This window comes from Betta splendens, chromosome 2 (genome assembly GCF_900634795.4).
Source record: "Betta splendens chromosome 2, fBetSpl5.4, whole genome shotgun sequence".
Taxonomy (NCBI): Eukaryota; Metazoa; Chordata; class Actinopteri; order Anabantiformes; family Osphronemidae; genus Betta; species Betta splendens.
The window spans coordinates 19,759,942-19,781,612 of record NC_040882.2 but is presented as its reverse complement, the minus strand read 5'-3'; the positions used below and the strand labels follow the sequence as shown (position 1 = coordinate 19,781,612).

At 42.5% G+C, this 21,671-nt stretch overlaps 3 protein-coding genes across 3 annotated transcripts; all 3 read left to right on the top strand.

Annotated features, from left to right (window-relative positions):
* The first annotated feature begins 359 nt into the window (after positions 1–359).
* On the top strand, positions 360–9,478 carry supt16h (SPT16 homolog, facilitates chromatin remodeling subunit). The gene is made up of 24 exons (XM_029137541.3): positions 360–963; positions 2,007–2,099; positions 2,270–2,440; positions 2,535–2,687; positions 2,791–2,937; positions 3,027–3,178; positions 3,313–3,485; positions 3,586–3,676; positions 3,758–3,831; positions 4,164–4,276; positions 4,418–4,483; positions 4,701–4,799; positions 5,182–5,297; positions 5,722–5,875; positions 5,974–6,101; positions 6,198–6,460; positions 6,538–6,656; positions 6,826–7,064; positions 7,250–7,325; positions 7,546–7,715; positions 7,836–7,965; positions 8,096–8,222; positions 8,308–8,382; positions 8,636–9,478. The coding sequence occupies exons 1-24, from the start codon at positions 898–900 to the stop codon at positions 8,734–8,736; spliced, it is 3,096 nt and encodes a 1,031-aa protein (XP_028993374.1). The 5' UTR covers positions 360–897; the 3' UTR covers positions 8,737–9,478.
* A 3,318-nt stretch (positions 9,479–12,796) lies between these two features.
* Positions 12,797–17,250, top strand: LOC129603685 (sterile alpha motif domain-containing protein 9-like). Its single transcript, XM_055506294.1, has 3 exons — positions 12,797–12,844; positions 13,423–15,409; positions 17,111–17,250. Exons 2-3 carry the CDS (start codon positions 13,495–13,497, stop codon positions 17,161–17,163), a joined length of 1,968 nt encoding a protein of 655 aa, XP_055362269.1. The 5' UTR covers positions 12,797–12,844; positions 13,423–13,494; the 3' UTR covers positions 17,164–17,250.
* On the top strand, positions 17,165–21,549 carry zgc:92594 (uncharacterized protein LOC436996 homolog). Its single transcript, XM_029137832.2, has 7 exons — positions 17,165–17,781; positions 18,091–18,199; positions 18,856–18,951; positions 19,109–19,342; positions 19,451–19,473; positions 19,746–19,894; positions 20,099–21,549. The coding sequence occupies exons 1-7, from the start codon at positions 17,165–17,167 to the stop codon at positions 20,389–20,391; spliced, it is 1,521 nt and encodes a 506-aa protein (XP_028993665.1). The 3' UTR covers positions 20,392–21,549.
* Positions 21,550–21,671: the final 122 nt, after the last annotated feature.

Genomic DNA, 21,671 nt, shown 5'->3' with positions numbered 1-21,671 from the left:
TAAGTGAGGAAAGCAGCTGTAAATATATTTCAGAGATAGAATATTTATTGGTTACTGTGTCAATGTGTATCGTGTTTACTTTTAGTTGGGCATTTTGTAATTAATACTTTGGCGAATTAGCACTTGTACAGTTAAATATTTCTAAAACTGTGTTTTTGGTAGAATACAGAAAAATCGTTTAAAATCTCGCTTGTGCTTGTATCGCGAGATCTACGTCATCAAAAATTTTTGATGACGGTGGCGGGAAACCTAACAAGGCGGGAAAAATCAGCGTGGTAAACACAAGACAGGGGGCGCTGTTCCTACAAACGATCGAAATGCGCCACAGACCATGTGATGAAATTACAAAAGTAACAAAATAAGCAGTAAATAATTTTACTGGAAGCATTTGAATATCTGGACTCGTTCGTTTATAAAATATTTAGTTGTAATGCGGCTAAAAGGTCGAGTTGGGCGTATTTATTGTTTTAAATAAGCGTTTGTTTAGAATAACACCTCGTATGTGAATTCTCGGAGGGGGAGGGAGAGGAGAAAGAAGCACAGAGCGAAGGAAGAGGGGGGTCTGAGGACTTAATTAAAACAGATTGCTTTATGCGTAGTCGTGCGTGGCGAGAAAGCGAGAAATTACACAGCGTTGAAATATTTATAACTGTAAATATTTGGCGGGTGCTCGTTGGGGTTGTTGCGTTGCTCGTTTTTACACGACTGCTCGCTGAAAGAGACGGCTGTTGTTAAATCGTAAAGGAGGCGCAGCAGCATCTCATGGTGGTGTCCCTGCAGGCGTGGAAAGAAAGTGCGTTGTTATTAGTTGACACGGATCATCCTCCTCCTCCTCCTCCCCATCCGGCCTGCTGAGGAGCGAAGCCGGGAGCTGGAGTTTGCTACAGAGCACCCACCATGGCGGTAAACCTGGACAAGGAAGCGTATTACCGCCGGATCAAGAGGTTGTACAGCAACTGGAAGGTAAAATGGAGCGATCTGGCGCGTGCGGGGGGTTCAACGTGGGCGAAGTGGAGGCTGGAAGGTGGCAGCCGCCAAGAAAGCCGCGTTTTTCTGCTGTGCCAGTTGACTGTGTGTGAGTGTGAGCGGTGATGTTTCCCCCCAAGAGCAACCAGGAGGAGCAGGCCCCGCTCTGCCACATCTGACGGGCTCCGTCCGCACAGTGTGTCCAGCGTGTTTATGGGCCGTTTCAGCAGCATTTTGCGTCATACAAGCAGCCTAGCTACGCGAGGCTAGCACACGAATCACCCTGTTCACCACGCTAGCTAGCCTGCTGGCTAGTCAGTAAGTTTACCTCCAAGCTAACTCACTAGCCAGGCAGCGTGCAGTGAGTGAGCCGCCGTTTGCTCGACCGACGCACAAACCGCTTCAAAGTCGCCGCGAGCGCATCACACACACTCCCCACTTGTGCTCGACGTGTGTGTAGGTGCGAAGCTGCTCAGCCTTACTGTCAGTTTACACCTGTAACGTTAGCAACATGCTAAAACTAGCTAGCTGATTAGCATCAGAATAATGACTGCATCACAATGACATGTGCTGGATGCCCGCAGCTTCCAGAAATGACTTTAAACAAAGCGTTAAATGCGTGTTAAGACTGTGTGTGACAGTGTTAATACTTTTTACGTGACGCCTTTAAACTGAAGCTACATCCTGTTACTTGGTGAGGGTTCCTTTTTAGAATCACTACCTTTACCTTTTATAAGTTACTCTACATTCACGTGTCACTTGACGACTGGTTGTTTGTGTGTGTGTGTGTGTGTGTGTGTGTGTGTGTGTGTTTTTGTGCGCGTGCTGCAGCATCAGGGAGGCTGTTAAAGTTGCACATGTTAACAAACCCAGCTCTGACTCCACAGGCCAGAGTTATTGACGTTACACCTGAAACCAGCAGCCTTTGTCTGGCAGCATGTCCCCAGAGCTTTGCTGTGGATGTAACCGGAGCCCCTCCACTTGCTCTTCCCATTTGTTCTTTGGTGCATAACCTTAAATTATATCCTCTTTTTTCCCAGAAAGGAGAGGATGAGTTTGGTAAAGTCGACGCTGTCGTGGTTTCCGTCGGGGTGGATGAGGAGATTGTCTACGCTAAATCCACGGCCATACAGGTAAAGGGAGTGTCCCAGCCAAAGCACAGTGATGTCACACAGGATGCCGGGCTCAGGCCTCAGCATCCAGGTGCTGCCGTCTAGGAAATATTTTGTAGGTCTGCACAAGCAGATCAGATGTTAAACATGTGCTCGGTTTTCAAACCCACACTTGTTTTGGTCTTCTTCAGACCTGGCTGTTTGGCTACGAATTGACAGACACCATCATGGTGTTCTGTGACACCAAAATCCTTTTCCTGGCCAGCAAGAAGAAGGTGGATTTTCTCAAACAGCTGACTATAACGAAGGGCAACGAGAACGCCAACGGTGTCCCACCCATCACTCTGCTAACCAGGGAAAAGGTAATGGATATGAAAACACTGGGCAGGGAGAAGAATAATGGCCTGTGCCATACTTATTTGTACTTATAATACTTGTTTGTGTTGTTTCTGTCAGAATGAAAGCAACAAGGGCAACTTTGACAAAATGATTGAGGCGATCAGAGGCAGCAAAGAAGGAAAGACAGTGGGGGTCTTTAGCAAGGACAAGTTCCCTGGAGAGTACATGAAGAGCTGGAATGACACCATCAATGCAGAAGGACTGGAGAAGGTGAGACTGAAACAAAGATCTGGGTTGAAACTATTAAGAGCTGTGATTCCAGGGCTCCAGTCTTGATGTCTGATTCGCCCAATGTGTTTCGTTCCGCCTGCAGGTGGACATCAGTGCTGTGGTGGCGTACACGATGGCAGTAAAGGAGGATGGAGAGCTCGGCCTGATGAAAAAGGCAGCAGCCATCACCAGCGAGGTTTACTCCAAGTTCTTCAAGGAGCGTGTGATGGAGATTGTAGATGCAGATGAGGTGAGGAAGGAATATATTGAATAAAATGAATGCATTGATGTTTCATCCTTTTGAAAAATATATATGCTCGTCTTCCTCCTTGCCTACAGAAAGTACGCCACAGCAAACTGGCAGAGTCTGTGGAGAAGGCCATTGAGGAAAAGAAGTACCTGTGTGGGGCTGATCCCTCCACAGTGGAGATGTGTTACCCTCCCATCATTCAGAGCGGAGGAAACTACAGCCTCAAGTTCAGCGTCGTCAGGTAGCTCCCACCGGCTTAACAGATGCAGCCATGAGATTTGGTTAAAGCTTGTTTTCCTCTCTGTACACGTGTTCGATTCAGCAAACGCTGCGCACAAAACTGTCAGTTTTACAACTTTTCTTTCTTTGTGCCAGTGATAAGAACCACATGCACTTCGGCGCCATCACGTGTGCCATGGGGATCCGCTACAAGTCGTACTGCTCCAACCTGGTGAGGACCCTCATGGTGGACCCCTCCCAGGAGATGCAGGACAACTACAACTTCCTGCTGCAGGTGGAGGAGGAGCTGCTGAAAGAGCTCAAACACGGTAGGTTCAGGTGCCCATCTATAGTTTAGTTATTAAACAGTAAACGAGGTCCCTGTGATCGTATGAAGTGTTGAACGTATTCATGGTCGTTTGTGCACAGGCGTGAAGATCAGTGACGCTTACAACGCTGTGCTTGATTACGTGAAGAAGGAGAAATCGGACCTCGTAGCAAAGCTGACGAAGAACATCGGGTAAAGGAGCACAAACTCTCTCCTCTCCAACGCTGCAAATATTCACGCATCTAATCGGTGTTATCTTTCTGGGGTCTGCAGCTTTGCAATGGGAATTGAGTTTAGAGAAGGGTCCTTGGTCTTAAACGCTAAAAACCAGTTCAAGCTGAAAAAAGGTAAGATGTTTTTTATACATAGCGACTCCTACTTCGACTCAGTTTTTTGCAGTTGTGCTCCACACACCTTTACACACCAATCTAAGTTAGCTTGTGTATACTAATGGAACCGTAGCTCATAATTTAAGGTGTCACCAAGGGACCTTTGGGCCCATCAGCATTTTTTATCTTCATACTTTGTGCAGCTGAACAACCCGAATTTCATTGTTTTGTTATTACTTTGTATCTAGAATAGATTTTCAACAGTTTTGGAACTGACTGTCAGATTCACACCCTGAAGTTATTAAATATCTAAACGTCTGCTTATACATGGATGCTTTTCTTTCCTCCAGGCATGGTTCTGAGTATCAGCTTGGGTTTTTCTGACCTCATAAATAAGGAAGCTAAGAAGGACGAGCATAAAAAGTATGCCTTGTTTATCGGCGACACAATACAAATCAATGAGGTAAGACACACTTCTGCTCAGATAATTTTGTGTGGTCACAGGTTTTGAACATCAGGATTTGGTTTGTGCTGTGAAAAATAAGACAATAGATTTGATTTTGAGAAAATAAGTATCTGACAACCTGAATTGTTTCTGTAACAGGAAGAGGCAGCAACGATTCTCACACCAGTCAAGAAAAAGATAAAAAACGTGGGAATTTTCTTAAAGGTAGGTGTTTGTCATTTTAACTTTTTTGTAAACGTGTACAAAGCAATTATCATTTTTTGTCATTTAAATATTTAAAGTGTTTAACATAGTAGTTTAGTAGTGTAGTTTTGTAATAACAGATGTTCAACACATTTGGAGAAGCATTCCAGCATTTTTTCTTTAGGCATCAATGCATTTTCGAATGTTACAGCCGATGAATGTTTTTTTTTTGTGCTAGAATGACGATGAGGAGGATGAAGAGGAGGAAGGTGATGATGCTGAGGAGCTGCTGGGGAAGGGAGCTCGGAGCGCGGCGCTGCTTGCAGACAGAACCAGAGTGAGTGTGACGTTTAAGTGTGTGGCTGCTGACAATTTTTTTTTTTTTTTTTTTTTTTTTTTTTTTTTGCTACCTTGATAGTGAGTTAATAACTAAGAGTGTGAATGTCTTTGTACTCTACCAGCTACTTGGGAAGGTAAGTATTGATAAAATATATATATTTTTTCCAAAATCTCATCAGCCCAACTGGTTCTGTTGTCAATATCCACCTGCTGATGGGATGTTTCATTTGTGTTCTGTCTGTGTGGCTTTGTTTTTTCCATTCATCCAAAGCAAAACATGATGTCTGTACTCTGCATGTATGTTGTGGTTTTTCATTGTTTGCAACAGCATTTTGGAATCTGGTGTGTGGTCTCTCAGCTGTGTCTCTTGTCAAACTCAGAACGAGATGACGGCGGAGGAGAAGAGGCGGGCTCATCAGAAGGAGTTGGCCAATCATTTGAATGAGGAGGCCAAGCGGCGTCTGACAGAGCAGAAAGGAGAGCAGCAGATCCACAAGTGAGTGTTAAAGGTTCCTGCAGGGGGCGCTGCAGGTCAAAGTTTGCCTGTTGTTGGTTAATCCTCCTAAAACAAACCTCAGCCAATATTAGCCGTTTCGCCATTGTAGGAAGTAAAATGTTCTGTTGTCGTGATGTAGTATGTGCTCAGATAAAATGATCTAGTAGCTCACGCATGATAAATTAACAATCTATCTGTTCTGACTGAGAACCTCTCAGACATAAACACTTTTCTTAGAAGCAACCTGAAGTCTGCATTGAGCTTGTTCAACACTGCTTTAGCTGTCCAAGAAGACAAAGACTTTTATAAACTATTAGCCAGGATGCACAAGTTCATTAAATGGTCACTAACGGCAGCAGTTCTGTGGATTCATACATATAAGTAAGTCTGAGGTCATTAATTGAGTTCACTGTTTTCCTCTCAGGGCCAGAAAATCAAATGTGTCTTATAAGAACATGTCTCAGATGCCCAGAGAAAAAGACATCAGAGACATGAAAATCTTCATCGACAAGAAGTACGAGACTGTCGTCATGCCCGTCTTTGGTATCGCCACACCATTCCACATCGCCACCATCAAGGTAAGGAGTTTACGTCAAGCTATCGGCTACGTTCTAATTCAAAACTGAGGTGTTTGCTAATGCTGAGTTCTACTGACCACATCTGTTTTCTCTTGTAGAACATTAGTATGTCAGTAGAAGGAGACTACACCTACCTGAGGATCAACTTCTACGTCCCTGGCAGCTCTCTAGGCCGACAGGAGGGAAATATCTTCCCCAATCCAGACGCCACATTTGTTAAAGAGATGTGAGTTTGTTTGTTTTTTTTGTTTTTTTTTTCTTCAATAACCTCTCAGGTCTATCCCTCATCTTTCACTAACTGCACTATTATCAATTCTCTCAGCACGTACCGAGCATCCAACCTGAAGGCTCCCGGCGACACGTCAGTGCCTTCCACCAACCTGCAGAACGCGTTCCGCATCATCAAAGAGGTGCAGAAGCGCTACAAGACACGAGAGGCAGAAGAGAAGGAGAAGGAGGGCATCGTCAAGCAGGACTCGCTGGTCATTAACCTCAACCGCAGCAACCCCAAGCTCAAAGACCTTTACATCAGACCCAACATCGCACAGAAGAGGATGCAGGGATCACTGGAGGCACACACCAACGGTGAGCAAGCAGGGACCACCAGCTGATCCATTTATGAACCCATGTGATACAGTGTTTCCTCTATCGTCCCCACACAGGTTTCCGTTTCACGTCGGTCCGCGGTGATAAAGTGGACATTCTTTACAACAACATCAAACACGCCATCTTCCAGCCATGTGACGGGGAGATGATCATCGTCCTGCATTTCCATCTCAAAGTATGTTTTAGTTTATTAATCTTGAAGGTGTCTTCCACAGTAGATGTTGAATCTCTGGTGTTGATGGGATGTATTATTTAGATAGCGTAACTTTCCTTTCTTTATGCTAATCCACGTAATTCAGAATGCACACTGATTATTTGGACACGTCACTTTGTTTTCCTTCCAGAACGCCATCATGTTCGGTAAGCGACGCCACACAGACGTCCAGTTTTACACAGAGGTCGGCGAGATCACCACAGACTTGGGCAAACACCAACATATGCACGATCGGGACGACTTGTACGCCGAGCAGATGGAGCGGGAGATGCGGCATAAGCTGAAGTCGGCCTTCAAGAACTTCATCGAGAAGGTGGAGACACTGACGAAGGAGGAGCTGGAGTTCGAGGTGCCCTTCAGAGACCTTGGGTGAGCAGCTTGGGCCGAATACATGTCTTATCGTTTCCACAGAGGCTATAACAGATGGGAGCAAATGAAAATGAATACATATACATACTGATACAGAAGTTTTTTATGTTCATCACCATTATAGCGTCTGTGTGTCAAAGTTTGTTAATGGAGTAATAATGCACTGGTTTTGTCTTTGTCTTCAGGTTCCAGGGTGCCCCCTACAGGAGTACCTGCTTGTTACAACCCACGTCCAGCTCCCTTGTCAATGTTACTGAGTGGGTGAGTCTGTTAATGAGCCAGATTCAGGTTTAGGATTCATGTGCATGTTCACCTCATGATTGGGGAAAAGCTTCATATATTTTGCCAAGTGACTACTTAAAGTAACTGAATGTCTGTAGATATTGATAATCATATCCTCGAAGAGCATGTGTATATGACCTGCTATATACATATTAGTAAGAACGTTCCTCACATTTCTCTTCCTCTTGCCCATGTTTAGCCGCCGTTTGTTGTCACTCTGGATGAGGTGGAGCTCGTCCACTTTGAGCGTGTCCAGTTCCACCTTAAGAATTTTGATGTGGTCATCATCTACAAGGACTACAGCAAGAAGGTCACCATGATCAACGCGGTGCCTGTTAACTCGCTGGACCCCATCAAAGAGTGGCTCAAGTAAGGCCCAGTTAATGATGCTTTTAATGGGAACAAGCCAGTAAATGACATTTACTTATCAGCTGTTTAGCATTAGAACATAGGGTTTCTGTGTGTTCACTCACTTGGTCTCTTTCTCAGCTCATGTGACATCAAGTACACAGAGGGAGTTCAGTCTCTGAACTGGACTAAAATTATGAAGACCATCGTGGACGACCCAGAGGGCTTCTTTGAGCAGGGAGGCTGGTCTTTCTTGGACCCAGAGAGTGAGGTGCGGTCAGATCAGTGGAATGAACAGTAACCTCAATTTATTAACCAGCAGTTTTCTCTTCTTCAGGCTAAAGACACATTAGGATCAATGTTTTCTGTGTTTAAGACTGTGTGGGGGGGTTTTGTCTCAGGGAAGTGGTGGAGAGGAAGATTCAGAGTCAGAAATGGAGGACGAGACGTTCAACCCATCGGCAGATGAAGAGGAGGAGGAAGAGGAAGACAGCGACGAAGATTACAGTTCAGAAACTGAGGACTCTGGTAGGAATTCTTGTGTACTTCCTGTCAACTTGATCGTCCATTTGAATGAATGTTAAATATTTTCTTCTCGCCTTTTGTTTTGCAGACTACAGCGCGTCACTGGGCAGTGAGGAGGAGAGCGGCAAAGACTGGGATGAGCTGGAGGAAGAAGCCAGAAAAGGTTGGTCTCTGTAGCCAGTTCAGAGCTGTTCAGCCTGAAGATGATCATTTTGGCTTTAATTGCAGTGAATTAAAAAAATGGACCTCCAATCCTGGGAATTTAAAAATAAATTGAACACAATTTTATAATGGTGTCTAATTCAGATAGTGATGAAATCTGTTGGCTTGTCATGAAAGACCTGTGCTTGCTAACATGCAGCAGTGAACGTGCAGAGCTGCTGTTGGTTCTGACATCTCATCTTCTCTTCCTGTAGCTGACAGAGAGAGTCATTATGAGGACGAGGACACCTCCAACAGGAAGAGAAAGGTTCGGCCATCAGCTCCTCCACCCAGCAAGAAGAAGCGACGATCCTAAACATGACAGACACACACACACACACACACACACTGCCAAACCTAGCTGACCCTCAGCCCCTCTTCTTACACTGACTGGCTCTTTTGACTCGTACACTTCACACTATACAGGCACGTGTATGTGTATATAGCCGTAGAAGCCCCATATTTTTGTGTTGGTCGGTGAAGTGTCATGTTGAAATAACAGAACCAGCAGGACAGCCACGCGCACTTCATTTGTTCTGTCCCCTCTTTATAACCCCCCCCCATCTCCTATTTTTATCCACCCAACCATCTGGGTTTTGTGTGTGTGCGTGTGTGCATGTGTTTAAATGGGTTTTTATTGCGAGCGTTGTTTATTTTCTGTTAAAGATAAGTTTCTTAACTAATGGATGATAATAAAAGAGACTTGACATATCCCCTGCCAAGTGTTTTATATGCGCTGACAAACCGACTCCCTTGCTCATCTCCTCTACTTTTCACTTTCTCATGTTTTTTTTTTCCAGTGTTTGTTAAATTGTGCCCATTAGTTGGACAATTTGTCTTTTTCAAAGGGGCCCAGAGACACATTCAAGTTTTTCTTTAAATGGGTTTGTAAACTTATGCAGACAGGCACACGCACATACACACCGTCTCCTTCGCACTTGTCCTTGATTTTTTGTGTTACTTTTTTTTGTTAATTTTGAGTAGATATGTTGTTGTACTGTTAATTCTTGAAATCCTGTTTTTGTTTTTGTAATAAAATTAAAAGGAAATGTAGTTGATCTTTCGGTGATGTGGTTTCCTTGTGATGGCTGCGTCCTTCAACACACTGACAGAGTCTTTCGTATCGGTGCAGGTTTGAGGTAAAGACACGTGACTGATCGCTTCTCTGGTGATGGACACGGCAGCATCTTCATCCTGTTACTGCAGCTTTACAAACGGACATAAAGCTTTTCTTTGAATATGTCGGTGAGCAGTGACATTATGACAACTGAAGGAAAAGGCTCATTAACAAGCATATTTACATACTATTATCAGGCTTTTATCGCAAATGTCAGGAGAAATGTCACTTTCGCGAACAGATTCAAAATTAATGACATGCTGCATTTTACTGAATGTGGAAAATGGTCTCGCTTGACAGAATTGTGTTGCACGTGACTATTTTCTTAGCCCATAAAGATGATCTGACTGAAACGTCCCTGTTATAGCTAATGTTGGATATAAATTCTCTATATTACAGTGACTATGATCATATAAACTTTTTACATTTACCCACCCTAAGTATTCCATAAAGTTCTAACAGCATCTGTAAGAAATTCTGAATCTGAGAAAAGGTGCTCTTCAAGTCAACTTCTACTCTTCAGAATTCCTTTGTTCCTGTAATATGATCTTTGTGAGTCACCGTCGTGTGTCCTCCAAGAGAAAATAACAGCTAAAAGACGGGAAGTTCAGTTCAATTTATGTAGCACCAAATCACAACAAGTCAACTTAAGGCACTTTACAGTGTAAAGTTTAAGGCCTGATCTGACTATAACAATGCAGTTTTAACCAGTTTCCAGGCAACAGTGGAGGAAAACATTTCTTTCAATCACTGGTTTGAATAAACAAACTGGTGCAGCATGAGCAACAAAAAACAGGAGACGTGAAGGTGAGTCAATAGGGAGTGGGGCAGGGTTTTCATCTGTGATCTTCAGCTGCAGGGAAATGACCTACTGTGATATACAGTAAAGGTTTATGAACATGAAGCAGTCACAGTAAAGGTCTTTGTTACATCGTCATAGACGTAGATGCTGGACGTCCTCTTTGACGCTCTGAGCTCCTCTGCTTTCATCCCTCAGTCTATCACAACGCTCTTATTGCATTGCACAGCTTTCACTTTGTCTTCCTACTGCGTAGCTGTGCTTTTGCCTCCCTCTGAGCCTCCACAGGCATCAGCAGCCTCTGATCTGTTTCCAGTGTATAGTTGTTGCCTGTATTTGTTGTTACTGCTGTCTCACACGTCACTTTCTTTCCCCTCTATGTCCACTGCCTCAGCCCAGTGGAGAGAGCGCTGTCCACCCGCAGCCTGGTTCTTCTGGCTGTTTATTACAGTACATTGTAAAGCGTCTTGATGACTTTGATGTGAGCTGTTGTACAAACTCACCTGGATTGATTTGCCTCATAGGTCTGTGCTCCATTCAAGACGTTTATGAGGGGATTAAGTTTGAGAGCATTGATAGACCCTGTCCCGACCCACTACGCACCGGCTCCACCTGAGGACGGTGCCACCGCTATTATACAGTATTTAGCTAATAGGCTTAATTGTTCAATTTTATTATTTGCTACAAAATCAAGTTGAACTAAATAATTAATTAATAGTTATTATTTCAGTTTAAAGTTGTATTTTATTCCACTACAGCACATTACAAAGGCCAGAGTAGTGTAGTACAGAAGTGTGTTTTACTGGCAGGTTAATTTATTGCAGCCCAAACTGATTTCCGTTTTGAATATACCTACTGGTATTTTCCGTAGTGTTTACAAGTTGTTTTTAGTGTTTGTTACTGTAATTTTAAAAATGAAAGTATAAAATGCAGTCTACAAATTTAAAATCCACAAACTTTGTTTTCTTTTGTTAACATAACACACATTGAGGATCTGAAATATCTGGACTCTGTCACAAACAGACGATGGAGGAAAGACCCAAATGCACAACGTCGGCTTGTTTAAGATCAGAAGTTTAATAAGCAAAGTCAGGCAGCAAACAGGATCCGACAAGGAGTAGGTACAGGCGAGGTCAAAACTTACGATACTGGATTATCAGAGGCTGGGCTAAAGCATGGTCAGTAGCAAACTGGGTCAGACATGAAATACAAGGTGCTGGAGTGCTGGAAGGCAGGTTAAAACAATGCAGACAATCTAGCCAGGTGCTATGGTGAGAGGTGGTGCTTAAATACTAGATGACTGATTACTGATGAGATGCAGGTGATGATAACAAGAACCGGAAGTAAAGCGGGTTTAACTAGATATGGAACTAAAAAGGAAGTGGTGACAAATTAAAACCGGACATGAACAAAAATGTAAATAAGAAACATGAATTATGACAGACTCAGAGATGCTGTAACCAATCCTACTTCCCCCAGTGTCCCCGCTCTGGGACGTGGATGGCCACGCCCACTTTCATTCAACAGACGGACATGAAAGAAGGAATAACGAAATAAACAGCTGGTTAACTTCGTAGGAACACGGCTGTAGCTTTGCAATGACTTTATGTGGTACAGGTGAAAGAAGTAATAATGAAATAAATGGAATATAAAACGGAAACGCTTTCAAGCGTTTTCTGTTTATATTTTTTATTGCACATTTGTTAAAATTTTGATGGATGTACTGTTATCTTTTCTGTAATTTTTGGTGACGTTACAGTGCAAACTATATTTGAACTAGTTTTTTTTGTAAATAAACAGAACTTCGCCTAAAACTGTCTTATTGTATTGTTGATGTCTCTTATTGCTTTTTGCTCCTATTGCACATCCTTTCACGTTGTAAATCCAAGCACATAGCGGTTGAACATTGTAACAGTGGCTGTCACTCTTAGACTCATAGGAACTGTGCAGCCTTGCAGGCAGGAGCAGGGTCAGCGAGCCCACGCAACCCACCACCTAGAGTGCGTCAGTGATGGCCCTCTTTACCTAACAAAAGCAGCTGTTCACAGATGATTCTGGGTCTCAGCTAGCCGAGCAGATCATTTGACCACCTTCTAGTAGGAATGGGTATATTTAGAAAACCCAGTAGTTCTAGTGTTAAATGACATACATGTAAGAGACATGTTAGTGAATAGAACTGTTTATCTCTTTCCATTTACTGTAAATATAGTGATGTGTATCCAGTTAGATGGATGATGTAAGAGTCTTTACTGGTGAAATGAAACAGGCTTCTGATGACAGGATGTTTACAGGAAACCAATAGTGTGTCCCAGACTTAGTTTTCATTTCTGTGTAAATGGAGTTTAAATGGCATCTTGCCTATCCCATGTTTAGATCATCAAGCAGGAATGAGACTAAAACAAATCAATGACAGAACAATGTGGAGTATGCACAAGGAGTGACTTAAGGCACTATATAAACAGCTTACTCACACTCTGTTCATCCGATCTCCAGCTGGAAGTCAAACAGGTAATGGGCGAGATTTTTCAGATTGTGATTTCAATCATATATTGAATAACATTTATTTAAGACTATTAGCCGGATTATGTCAGTTATACCTTTTTTGTTTCAGGTGATCTATTAAAGGACTAATTTATTACTAAAAGTGTCTTTCTGCTGAGCAGTGCTTTAAACTCCTGCTAGAATGTTTACAATGCTGGGACACACTGTGTTTGTTTCCATTCAGCCACTGACCCAAATCTCAGCAAAGCCTCTATGAAGAATGTCATTGGTTTCACAGGCGTTTGAATGTAAATAAATATTGAATCTTTAAGCTTTAAAGGCATCTCGAGATAAATGCAGTATTGGTGATCGCAGTACTGAAGGACAACTTTGTGCTCGCTGAATGTAATTAGTTTCTGAAAAGTCTGAAAGAAAATGATGAAAATGTCATCAAAGCATTGTCATTTAAGAGGTAAATAAAAGTAAGTAGTAGAGATTACTAGGATGTGATATTTACCAAAGACCATGTAGTTTTTAAATGATATATGTTTACTATATATTTAAAAACTAATTACTTACCATGGGTCTTGTTTTCACCCCTACAGGTACAGTAAAAAAGCCTGAACCAGGTAAACAAACCAAATTTCCATCTTCATCAAATTGTCCACGTTCCTGCCATGGAGCAGGCAGCAACCATCACAGAAGAACATACTGTTCTTGGTGCAATTAAAGCATACGTTGAGAAGAACCCAGAATCTACAAACACACAGCTCTTCTCATTCTTGGCATTGCTGAGTGCGTACCTTCCTAAATCGTACCTGCTGAAGTCTGAGTGCAAAAAGATCCTTGGATCACCTGATCCCATTGATGAAAGGCCCCCCTTTGAAGAAAGGATGAAACCTTTTATTGCCTTAATCAACCTATCTGGAAACGCTGAGTGCAGATGCAGTCTTCACGCTGGAACTGCACAGAAAGCCCTGGAACTACTGGCTGAACTAGGTTTTACCAGGAGTGAAATAGTACAAAATTTCATACGCTTAAACTTTGAATACTACCGACCACATGTGGTTGAGTATGTGAAGGATCTGCTGACAAAGAGAAAAATCAGTAAAAAGAAGAAGGAGCAGTTCTCAAGGTTGATAACAGATATTAAAAATAAAGAGAATCCTCACAACACTGTGTCTGTCCTGGAAACTGCATCAGACATATTTGACCAGAACCCTACTTTCCCCCAAACAATTGCTCGCCTCTACTACCAAAGCAAAACCCCTGACTACGATCAAGCTAAATGGTGGGCATTGGAGGCCATTGAGAGAGCTCCACACAACTCTTATGTTGCAGACACTCTTGGTCAGATTTGTAAGAATCGCTTGATTGAAGCTGACACAGACGATGTCATATGCATGGCAGATGAGGCTTTCGAAGCGTTTAAAGACGTGGAGGAGAAAGCAGAGTGGGAAACTGGTCCAGGCACTAAACATGCTGTAAGCAATTCAAAATCTTTCAACAACAGAGGGCGTTTTGGTTTCATCCAAGTGGCAAAAATAGCCTTTGAGAGATATCCTGATTCACAGAAACAGAGCCTGATCCAAAACAAACAAACTAAAGTTGAAGAGAACTTTGTTTTTTTTGAGTGGTACCTAACCTACTCCACACCTGACATGAAAACGCTTGAGCCCTGGTACTTCTGGAAGGATGTTGCACTGTGTTACAAACACTATGCCAAATCATCATCAGCTGACTCCACCAGCTTTGCAGGTCTGCTTGATTTGCTGAATCACGGCCTTCAGATGTCAAAGGGAAGACGCGCTGGGTTTAACGAGGTCAGGAAAGAAGTGTCTGAACTTGAAAAAATCCAAGATGTTTTGAAACGCAGCTATGAAGCGAATCCTGACAGTGTTGATGACGCACAGAGGTACATACTGTCAAACATCATCTTAAGCAACATGGAACCTGATTCTGCTCATATCACTCAGATGACAGAGCTGAAAAAGATAATTTCCAGGTTCTTGAAAACGGATGTAGGACGTAGACGCCCTGAGTTCTACCTCTTGGTTCTGCTGCTATTTTGGCCTGAGCAAAACCAGAATGTGATCCTTGACCTGGAAATGTATGCTACATATATGGAGAGAGCATTTGAGAAGAAAGAGCATGCCAAATACCTACGAGGTCGGTACCTTTTGCCTCTATTTTTTCTGGGAAAGGGCTCTGGACTGAGCAAGTGGATTCACAAATCTAAGCTGGATGCCATCGTGGAAAATCAAGATGTGGGAAATCAGAGGAAAAAGTGGGAAATCCCAAAGATCCATGATATGCTTCTTCCAGTGATGGTAGAGCCGTGTCACTCTCTAACAACCCCACAGGAACAGCAAAATCCCAAAAAAGAAGTGTTTGTTTGTGTTGGGGATAAGAAAATAAAAGCCACCACAGAGGGCAAAGCAGAGGTCCAGATTGACAGCAGTAATCGTTTCTACCTTGGCTTCACTATTCGGGGGCCCATCGTCTTCAAAGTGAAACCTCCTCACAAAACTGACTCATCACAAACAAGGTGGGGTTGTGACAAACCTCAAAATCGTAACCGTATGTATGTTGGTAAGTAAAAGTGGGGTTATTCTCAAGTACAAATGGTTGGTGTTATATGTATCAGAAAAATGTAAAGCAGTTACGTTCTGTTAATCCTCTGACTTTAAATATGATGATATTATTAACATTAGTAGGAGTGGATTTAAAAACTGCTATGCATTAAGTATGTTTACTATAGTAACATTATCAAAGTAGTTTAAGGTGCATTTTACGAATGCTGTATACATAGAGGTAGCCACAACAGTACTATGTTGGTAAGGGTGGTGGGATTGTAATCATTTTGTAACTTATGAGCTGTAATGACAATGAATTTTGAATAAAGTGTACACATTCCCATCGTTTCTTACTCTGGCGGTTCCTGCAGACAGGAGTTTGGGCAGAGTTTAGCCCATCAAAGGACAGAGAGCTGTCCAATCCTAACCATTATTACTATTACTGCATAATAAACAACATAGATAACGTGTATCAGATACGTTTACTATCGTTTTGTTTACCAGTCCTACAAACTAGCAGCGTATAATAAGCAAATATATAAAACAAATTGATCGATAACCCGTATAACTCACTGCGCCTTCAGGGTCCAAACATTAACAATAGTTATTTCCGAGGTGCTTTGAACGCAGCGCATCTCCCGCAGCAGCCAGCCTTCAGTCGTCGCTCCGTCCCTCGTACAGGTGCAGGTGTTCACGCGTCCGTTTCCAGCACATATCGAACCCCTCGGATGGGACGCTAAATACCCGGAGACGGGGGCATTTCCTGGGATTGCTTGAACCGCCTGGACTGTGGCGAGGGACGAAGCGGAGCTGAAGGCTCGCGGCGCTGGCGTGTTTAGCTGCGGGACGACAGGTGCGCCGCAGGTGCTAGCTAAGCCCGTGCGCGCGAGGGGGCTTCGCCTCTGGGCGCGAAGGCAGCCGGTGGCGAGCACGCGCGAACCCGGTCGCGTTCCATAGGCACCGCCTCGGCAGCTCGGCCGCAGAGGGGCCGGTGAGGCGGACGGGAGGTGAGTTAACGTTAGCCACGTTCCACCGGACGCCTCGGCAGCTTTTACGAGGCTAAGTCCGAGGTGCCCGCGCGGTAACTGGGTGGTTAGCTAAACCGCTGAACGGCGGAGCAGCCCGGCGGGTCTCCATGCGACCAGGAGGTCAAAGAACAACAACAGGGAATGTTTACGTGTTCGATAAACCGCCCCAGGGCCTAAGAAGCCCGCTCTTTACTTTCAGTTATGGGTTCGTCGAGTCATAGGAAAAGGGAAGTGACAGTAAACTGACCTGTTTAACGCGTCTTGTATCTCTTTTAATGTGTTTATGTCCGAAAATGGCGGCTGGGAAGTAATAACGTTTGTCTGTTATTTTGCAGTTTAAACTGTTGATTGAGGTTTTGTTGAAAGAACTATTAAATGAATATTTACTAAAATTAAATTATTTTACCTTTTTAAAAATGTAATTTTGGGAGAAATGCCTTTTAGATTGTTGTCATTTTTAAATCTGTTCACAGTGCATGTTTGCTGTTTGATCAATGGTGTAAAATCCCTGTAATGTTGTTTGGGTTGGAAATGATTTCATACTGTGTATCAGCTTTTAATAATGATAATTTAATGTGTTATTCCCTAAGGATTCAACAACCTGACAACTAACTTCTGTCTCTCATTCTTTTCACCTACCTCTTTTCATCCCCCCTTTATCCTCATTCCCTTTTCTTGCTTTTATCCAGATAACGTTCCTGCACTGGAGCACACGTCTCTGATCTCACAGTCCAAGTGCTGACATGGCGTCAGCGCAGATAGAACAGTCCCAGGTGCTGCAGGAGGAGCTCACCTGCCCCGTGTGTCTCGACCTGTACCGCGACCCCCACCTGCTCCCCTGTGGACACAACTTTTGCAAGACCTGCCTCGATCACCTCAAGCAGCAGGCTGAGCGCGGTCGCATCCGCTGCCCAGAATGCCGTGAAAGTCACCGTATTGGCACCGTTTTTCAAAAAAACTTCAAGCTTTCTAACATTGCCGACGACTACCGTCATCGACGCAGAGCTGCTTCTGCAGCTCCCGCGTCTTTAAAAGCCAGAGGAACATTGTCGGCAGCAACGCTGGCCAGAAGCGCGTGCGCTGTCCCGTGTGACTACTGCCCTTCTGTCGCCACTGAGGCGTCAGGCGCCAGTCCTGCAGGGGACCAGTCTTCTGCTGCTTCTGTTCCTCAGCAAGATAAGCCGGAAGGTGCTGCCGGGCCCATGTTCGCAGTCAAGACGTGCCTGAAGTGTGAGGTGTCAATGTGCCAGGAGCACGTGAAGCCACATCTGGAGCTACCCGCATTCTGCGAGCATCCGCTGACGGAGCCAATAAGCGACTTCTGGAAGAGGAAATGCCTTGACCATGACGAGATATACAGGTAGGAGCCCTGTTGTCACTCTGAAAAGATCGGTATTTGTTTTTATCAATGCCGCATTGTTTTCAGATAGTTACTATCATCAAGGACGCCATTATTTCACATTTTAAGTCTAAAATGAAGCTAATACTGTAAATTTTCTTTATTCCTGATATTTCTTTTCTAAATGTCAAAATGTTTGAATACTTGAACATGCTTTCTCTTTATCTACTGTTTTTAGTTCACAGTTCTTGGATTTCTGCCCTAAAATTTTACTTTAGTAGCAATAATGTGCTCTCAGGTTGTTTTTCATTTTTGTTTCTTTTTCTCTAGATACTACTGCATGGATGACAAGGTGTGTGTTTGCAATGCCTGCACCATAGAGGGAGAACACTCAGGACACACAATGAAGACCCTCAAAAACACTATGAAAGATCTCAAGGTACAGCTGTTAATATCTGCTTTTGGAGTTTTGACTATGCCCCAGTCACTTACACTTTTATTGTTTGGCACTCAGAGTTCTGGGATGAGTCTGGAATACTGATGAATGAGTTGTGTCAGTCGTTGTGTGTGCGCCATGTGTTTAAATGAATGGGAGAGTCATGTGACTTTGTGTTCCCTTCTCTTCCTGTGCCTTCATTCTCCTGCACTGAGCATGAAGTAGAGCCTTCCAGTTTGTTTTTGTGCTCATATACAACACAGCCTGTGTTGTATTAGCCTCATTACATATCTTTTCTTATAAATTTTAACAATAAGACTTAAGACCTTAAATTGAGTTCCTATTGTTTGTTTTGCTTCACATTTTAATTTCCTGGACACAGTTGCATTGATAAAAGTAACACACAGGTAACTGGTAAACACAGTTTCAAGAGAAGTAATGACACAGTTTGTAGTTTCCTAGTTATCTGCATAAATTAACACATAATGTGTGATGTCTTCACGGTCGTGACATGTGAAACAAATTAATCGGACCTGAGTTTAAACCTACACACAATATTGTCAAAAAACTAAAGTAATTCAAGACAAAAATTGTCTTTCAATTTTATTATGGAATATTTAAAAGTTCCTCTTAACTTCTTATCTTCTTATGTTGACCAGGTGACACTGGATAAACAGCTGTACAGGGTTGAAAGGAAGTACACCCTGGCAGAGAAGAAACTCCAGGAGCAGAGGGAAAAGCAGAGGCAGAACAAAGTAAGAGGACACGTGTCATGTCAAGTTTAATGTTTCTGTTGAATTCATGTGCAGTGTTTCGGGTTATGTGTTGGGTTATAGCTTTTTATTATCCTGATGACAACTTGTGTGGTTGCCTTTTTAATTTTTTTTTCTCCTCTTCACTTTCATCATCCAGAAGTTTATGGACGACTCTGAGGAATGCTTAAACAGACTGGGTGAAGAGATGAAGACCAAAGTTCTCAGCTTTGTCACAAGATTGCAAGAATGTGCACGCACTCACTGTGACACTAATGGGCCAGCAATTCAGAAGAACATCTCCAGGATTGGCCAGGACCAGGCCCGTCTCCAGGAGGTCCGCTGTGGCATTGAAAGACTCATGCGAGAAAAGGACCCTTTTCGCTTCATCGAGGTGAGACGTGCCTTATTGTCCAATGCACCCTCTTCATAAGCATTATATGTTCATAACAGGGTTAATAACCTGTGAATGCAACTCTACTTTTGATATTTAATATTTTAGGAATACAAGACAACAGGAAAACAGTAAGTACTCTTAATTTTTCTGATTATTTTCTTACGTAATGGTGTTTTATTTAAAATATATTAATAGTAAAATTGTCCCTTGGTTATTAGTTTCAGTTATATTTTTATTATTTTATTTGACCATCAGTCCAAGGTTTACTGCCATAGATGGCCAAAAATAACTACATTAGAGTTAAGATGTGGCTGCTGTTTATGTGGCATTTAGTCTAAAATGCCAATGGTGCTAAATTATTCTTTTTAATAAGTAAAAGGTTTTGAAAACTTGTTTTCAGGTGCCGTAGGCAACTAAGGAAAAACATGTTCTACCCAGAATACATTGACATGGAGACTGACGTCCTTGTTGCAATGATGGAGGAAGAAATGAGAAAGTTTCTCGATGAGGAACTACCATGTCATGTTGTTGCTGCCATTCACTCGTTGTGTAAGGACGTTTGTCTCATTCTTTCAGATTGTCCAATTACTTGTCTTTCTCTGACAGATAAAATTTACTGTTGGTAAATGTCATATATTTTGTAAATGCAAGGAATCAAGAAATATTTTTTATATTTTTTTAACTGAATAAGTTTCTAGGGAAGTTGAGTTTCAGTGCATACAAATCAAAGGATGATATGTTGTCACCCATCAGGTCAGCTTTCAGATCTGGAGGAAGAGGATGTGGAGGAGGAGAATGAAGAAGAAGCTGCAGAGGATGAAGATGATGACGACGATGACCCTGATGACAGCAGTGAGGAAGAAATGAGGAGCGATGGGGAAGAGGAGGAGGAGGAAGATGACGAGGAAGAAGAGCATGATCAGAATGAGCTGGCTGATGATCTATACAGCCCAGGAGAGGAGGAGGAGGAGGAGGATGAAGAAGAAGAAGAAGAAGATGATGATGATGATGAAGAAGAGGAGGATGAGGAAGAGAGAGGAGTTTAATTGTGGCATTTTCTATAGAAATATTTTTACACTTTTTGCTGCACTTTTTAATTCCTAACAGCAGCGGGTGCAACAGATGTTGGCATGTTAATGTTGCACTGATCTTCTCTTTGAATTTTCCATCTGGAGAAGAGCAGCAGCTGCCACATTTTGCCTCAAACCATCCTACAATGTTGAGGCTATTGGATCATACAGTAACAGCCTTCATTCAGCTGGATCTACCGGCACTGAGAATCAGCCAATGTGAATGTCATGCTAAACCTGCGTTGCATACTGCTAAACTTAAATAAGGTGCTTATTATTAGAAGACAATTGCTGTACATGTACACACATGAATGTATTACACCAGAATGTATGTGGAAGGACCGAAATGCTTCACATTTATTTGGGCAAAAGCTTTGCATGTCTGTGATGCTGGAGTCTCTTCCACTTTAGTAAAATATGAGAAAAATCAGCTAGTATAGCATAAACAGATTTGATCTAAAATGTCAAGTTAACCTGTTCACTTGAATTTCTGATACAGTAGGTGCTAGTGAGAGAGAGAGTGAGGCCTTTGATTCAGACTGAATTGTTTGTTCTTAAATTTACCAGGAAAAAATATCCTTGAGTTTCCGGTTATCCACCACCATAGACATAGACTTTCAGTGGTTTACTTGGAACAGGCCCAATGTAGTGTTGTACCATGGAAGGAATAAAGGATAATCCTATTACAGTACACCAGGCTACTAACAATGTATGAATCCTGTGTGTATGGACTGTCATGATTGTTAATGCTAGTTGAACAGCCAAAGAGTAACGTGTGTGTGCATGGAAAATTTAAATAGTTTGTTTGCTTGGCATGAAGTTTAGAAAAAGAAAAGCAATGTGTTATTACCAGTTTACATATGCTACATGATGGCTTTGCTTTTCATTATCCATAGTGCTTTAAAAACAATGCGTTCTTTAAAAACATGTCAAATGTTCCTATGCACAGTTGATGAATTATTACTAAAATATTTGTTTCAGAATTTTGCACTTTACTACAGAATATGCTATGATTGACCTGAACTGTTTGAATGTTAAAAGTTGATTATTGATTATTTTGATACAGGTAATATTTTGTTTGGGGGCCAAACTAAAATAATTAATACACAACAATAAAACCTGTTGATATGTGCACATTTGTCTAGTTTTTTAGACAAATAGGACAAATCAGACTATTGTACTTTACCAAAGAACATTTTATATGTAAAACATGCCAAACGCAAGTACTGTACATATATACTTCCATATATTTCATA

What these genes read in the sequence shown, in the direction of transcription:
- supt16h (XM_029137541.3), top strand. Translation starts at nt 898, where the DNA reads ATGGCGGTAAACCTGGACAAGGAAGCGTATTACCGCCGGATCAAGAGG. An exon ending in AAGCTGACGAAGAACATCGG is followed by an intron (nt 3,677 to 3,757) that starts GTAAAGGAGCAC and finishes TGGGGTCTGCAG; the next exon opens with CTTTGCAATGGGAATTGAGT. An exon ending in ACACAATACAAATCAATGAG is followed by an intron (nt 4,277 to 4,417) that starts GTAAGACACACT and finishes TTTCTGTAACAG; the next exon opens with GAAGAGGCAGCAACGATTCT.
- LOC129603685 (XM_055506294.1), top strand. Translation starts at nt 13,495, where the DNA reads ATGGAGCAGGCAGCAACCATCACAGAAGAACATACTGTTCTTGGTGCA. An exon ending in TCGTAACCGTATGTATGTTG is followed by an intron (nt 15,410 to 17,110) that starts GTAAGTAAAAGT and finishes GCTTTTATCCAG; the next exon opens with ATAACGTTCCTGCACTGGAG.
- zgc:92594 (XM_029137832.2), top strand. Translation starts at nt 17,165, where the DNA reads ATGGCGTCAGCGCAGATAGAACAGTCCCAGGTGCTGCAGGAGGAGCTC. An exon ending in ACACTATGAAAGATCTCAAG is followed by an intron (nt 18,200 to 18,855) that starts GTACAGCTGTTA and finishes TATGTTGACCAG; the next exon opens with GTGACACTGGATAAACAGCT. An exon ending in AAAAGCAGAGGCAGAACAAA is followed by an intron (nt 18,952 to 19,108) that starts GTAAGAGGACAC and finishes TTCATCATCCAG; the next exon opens with AAGTTTATGGACGACTCTGA.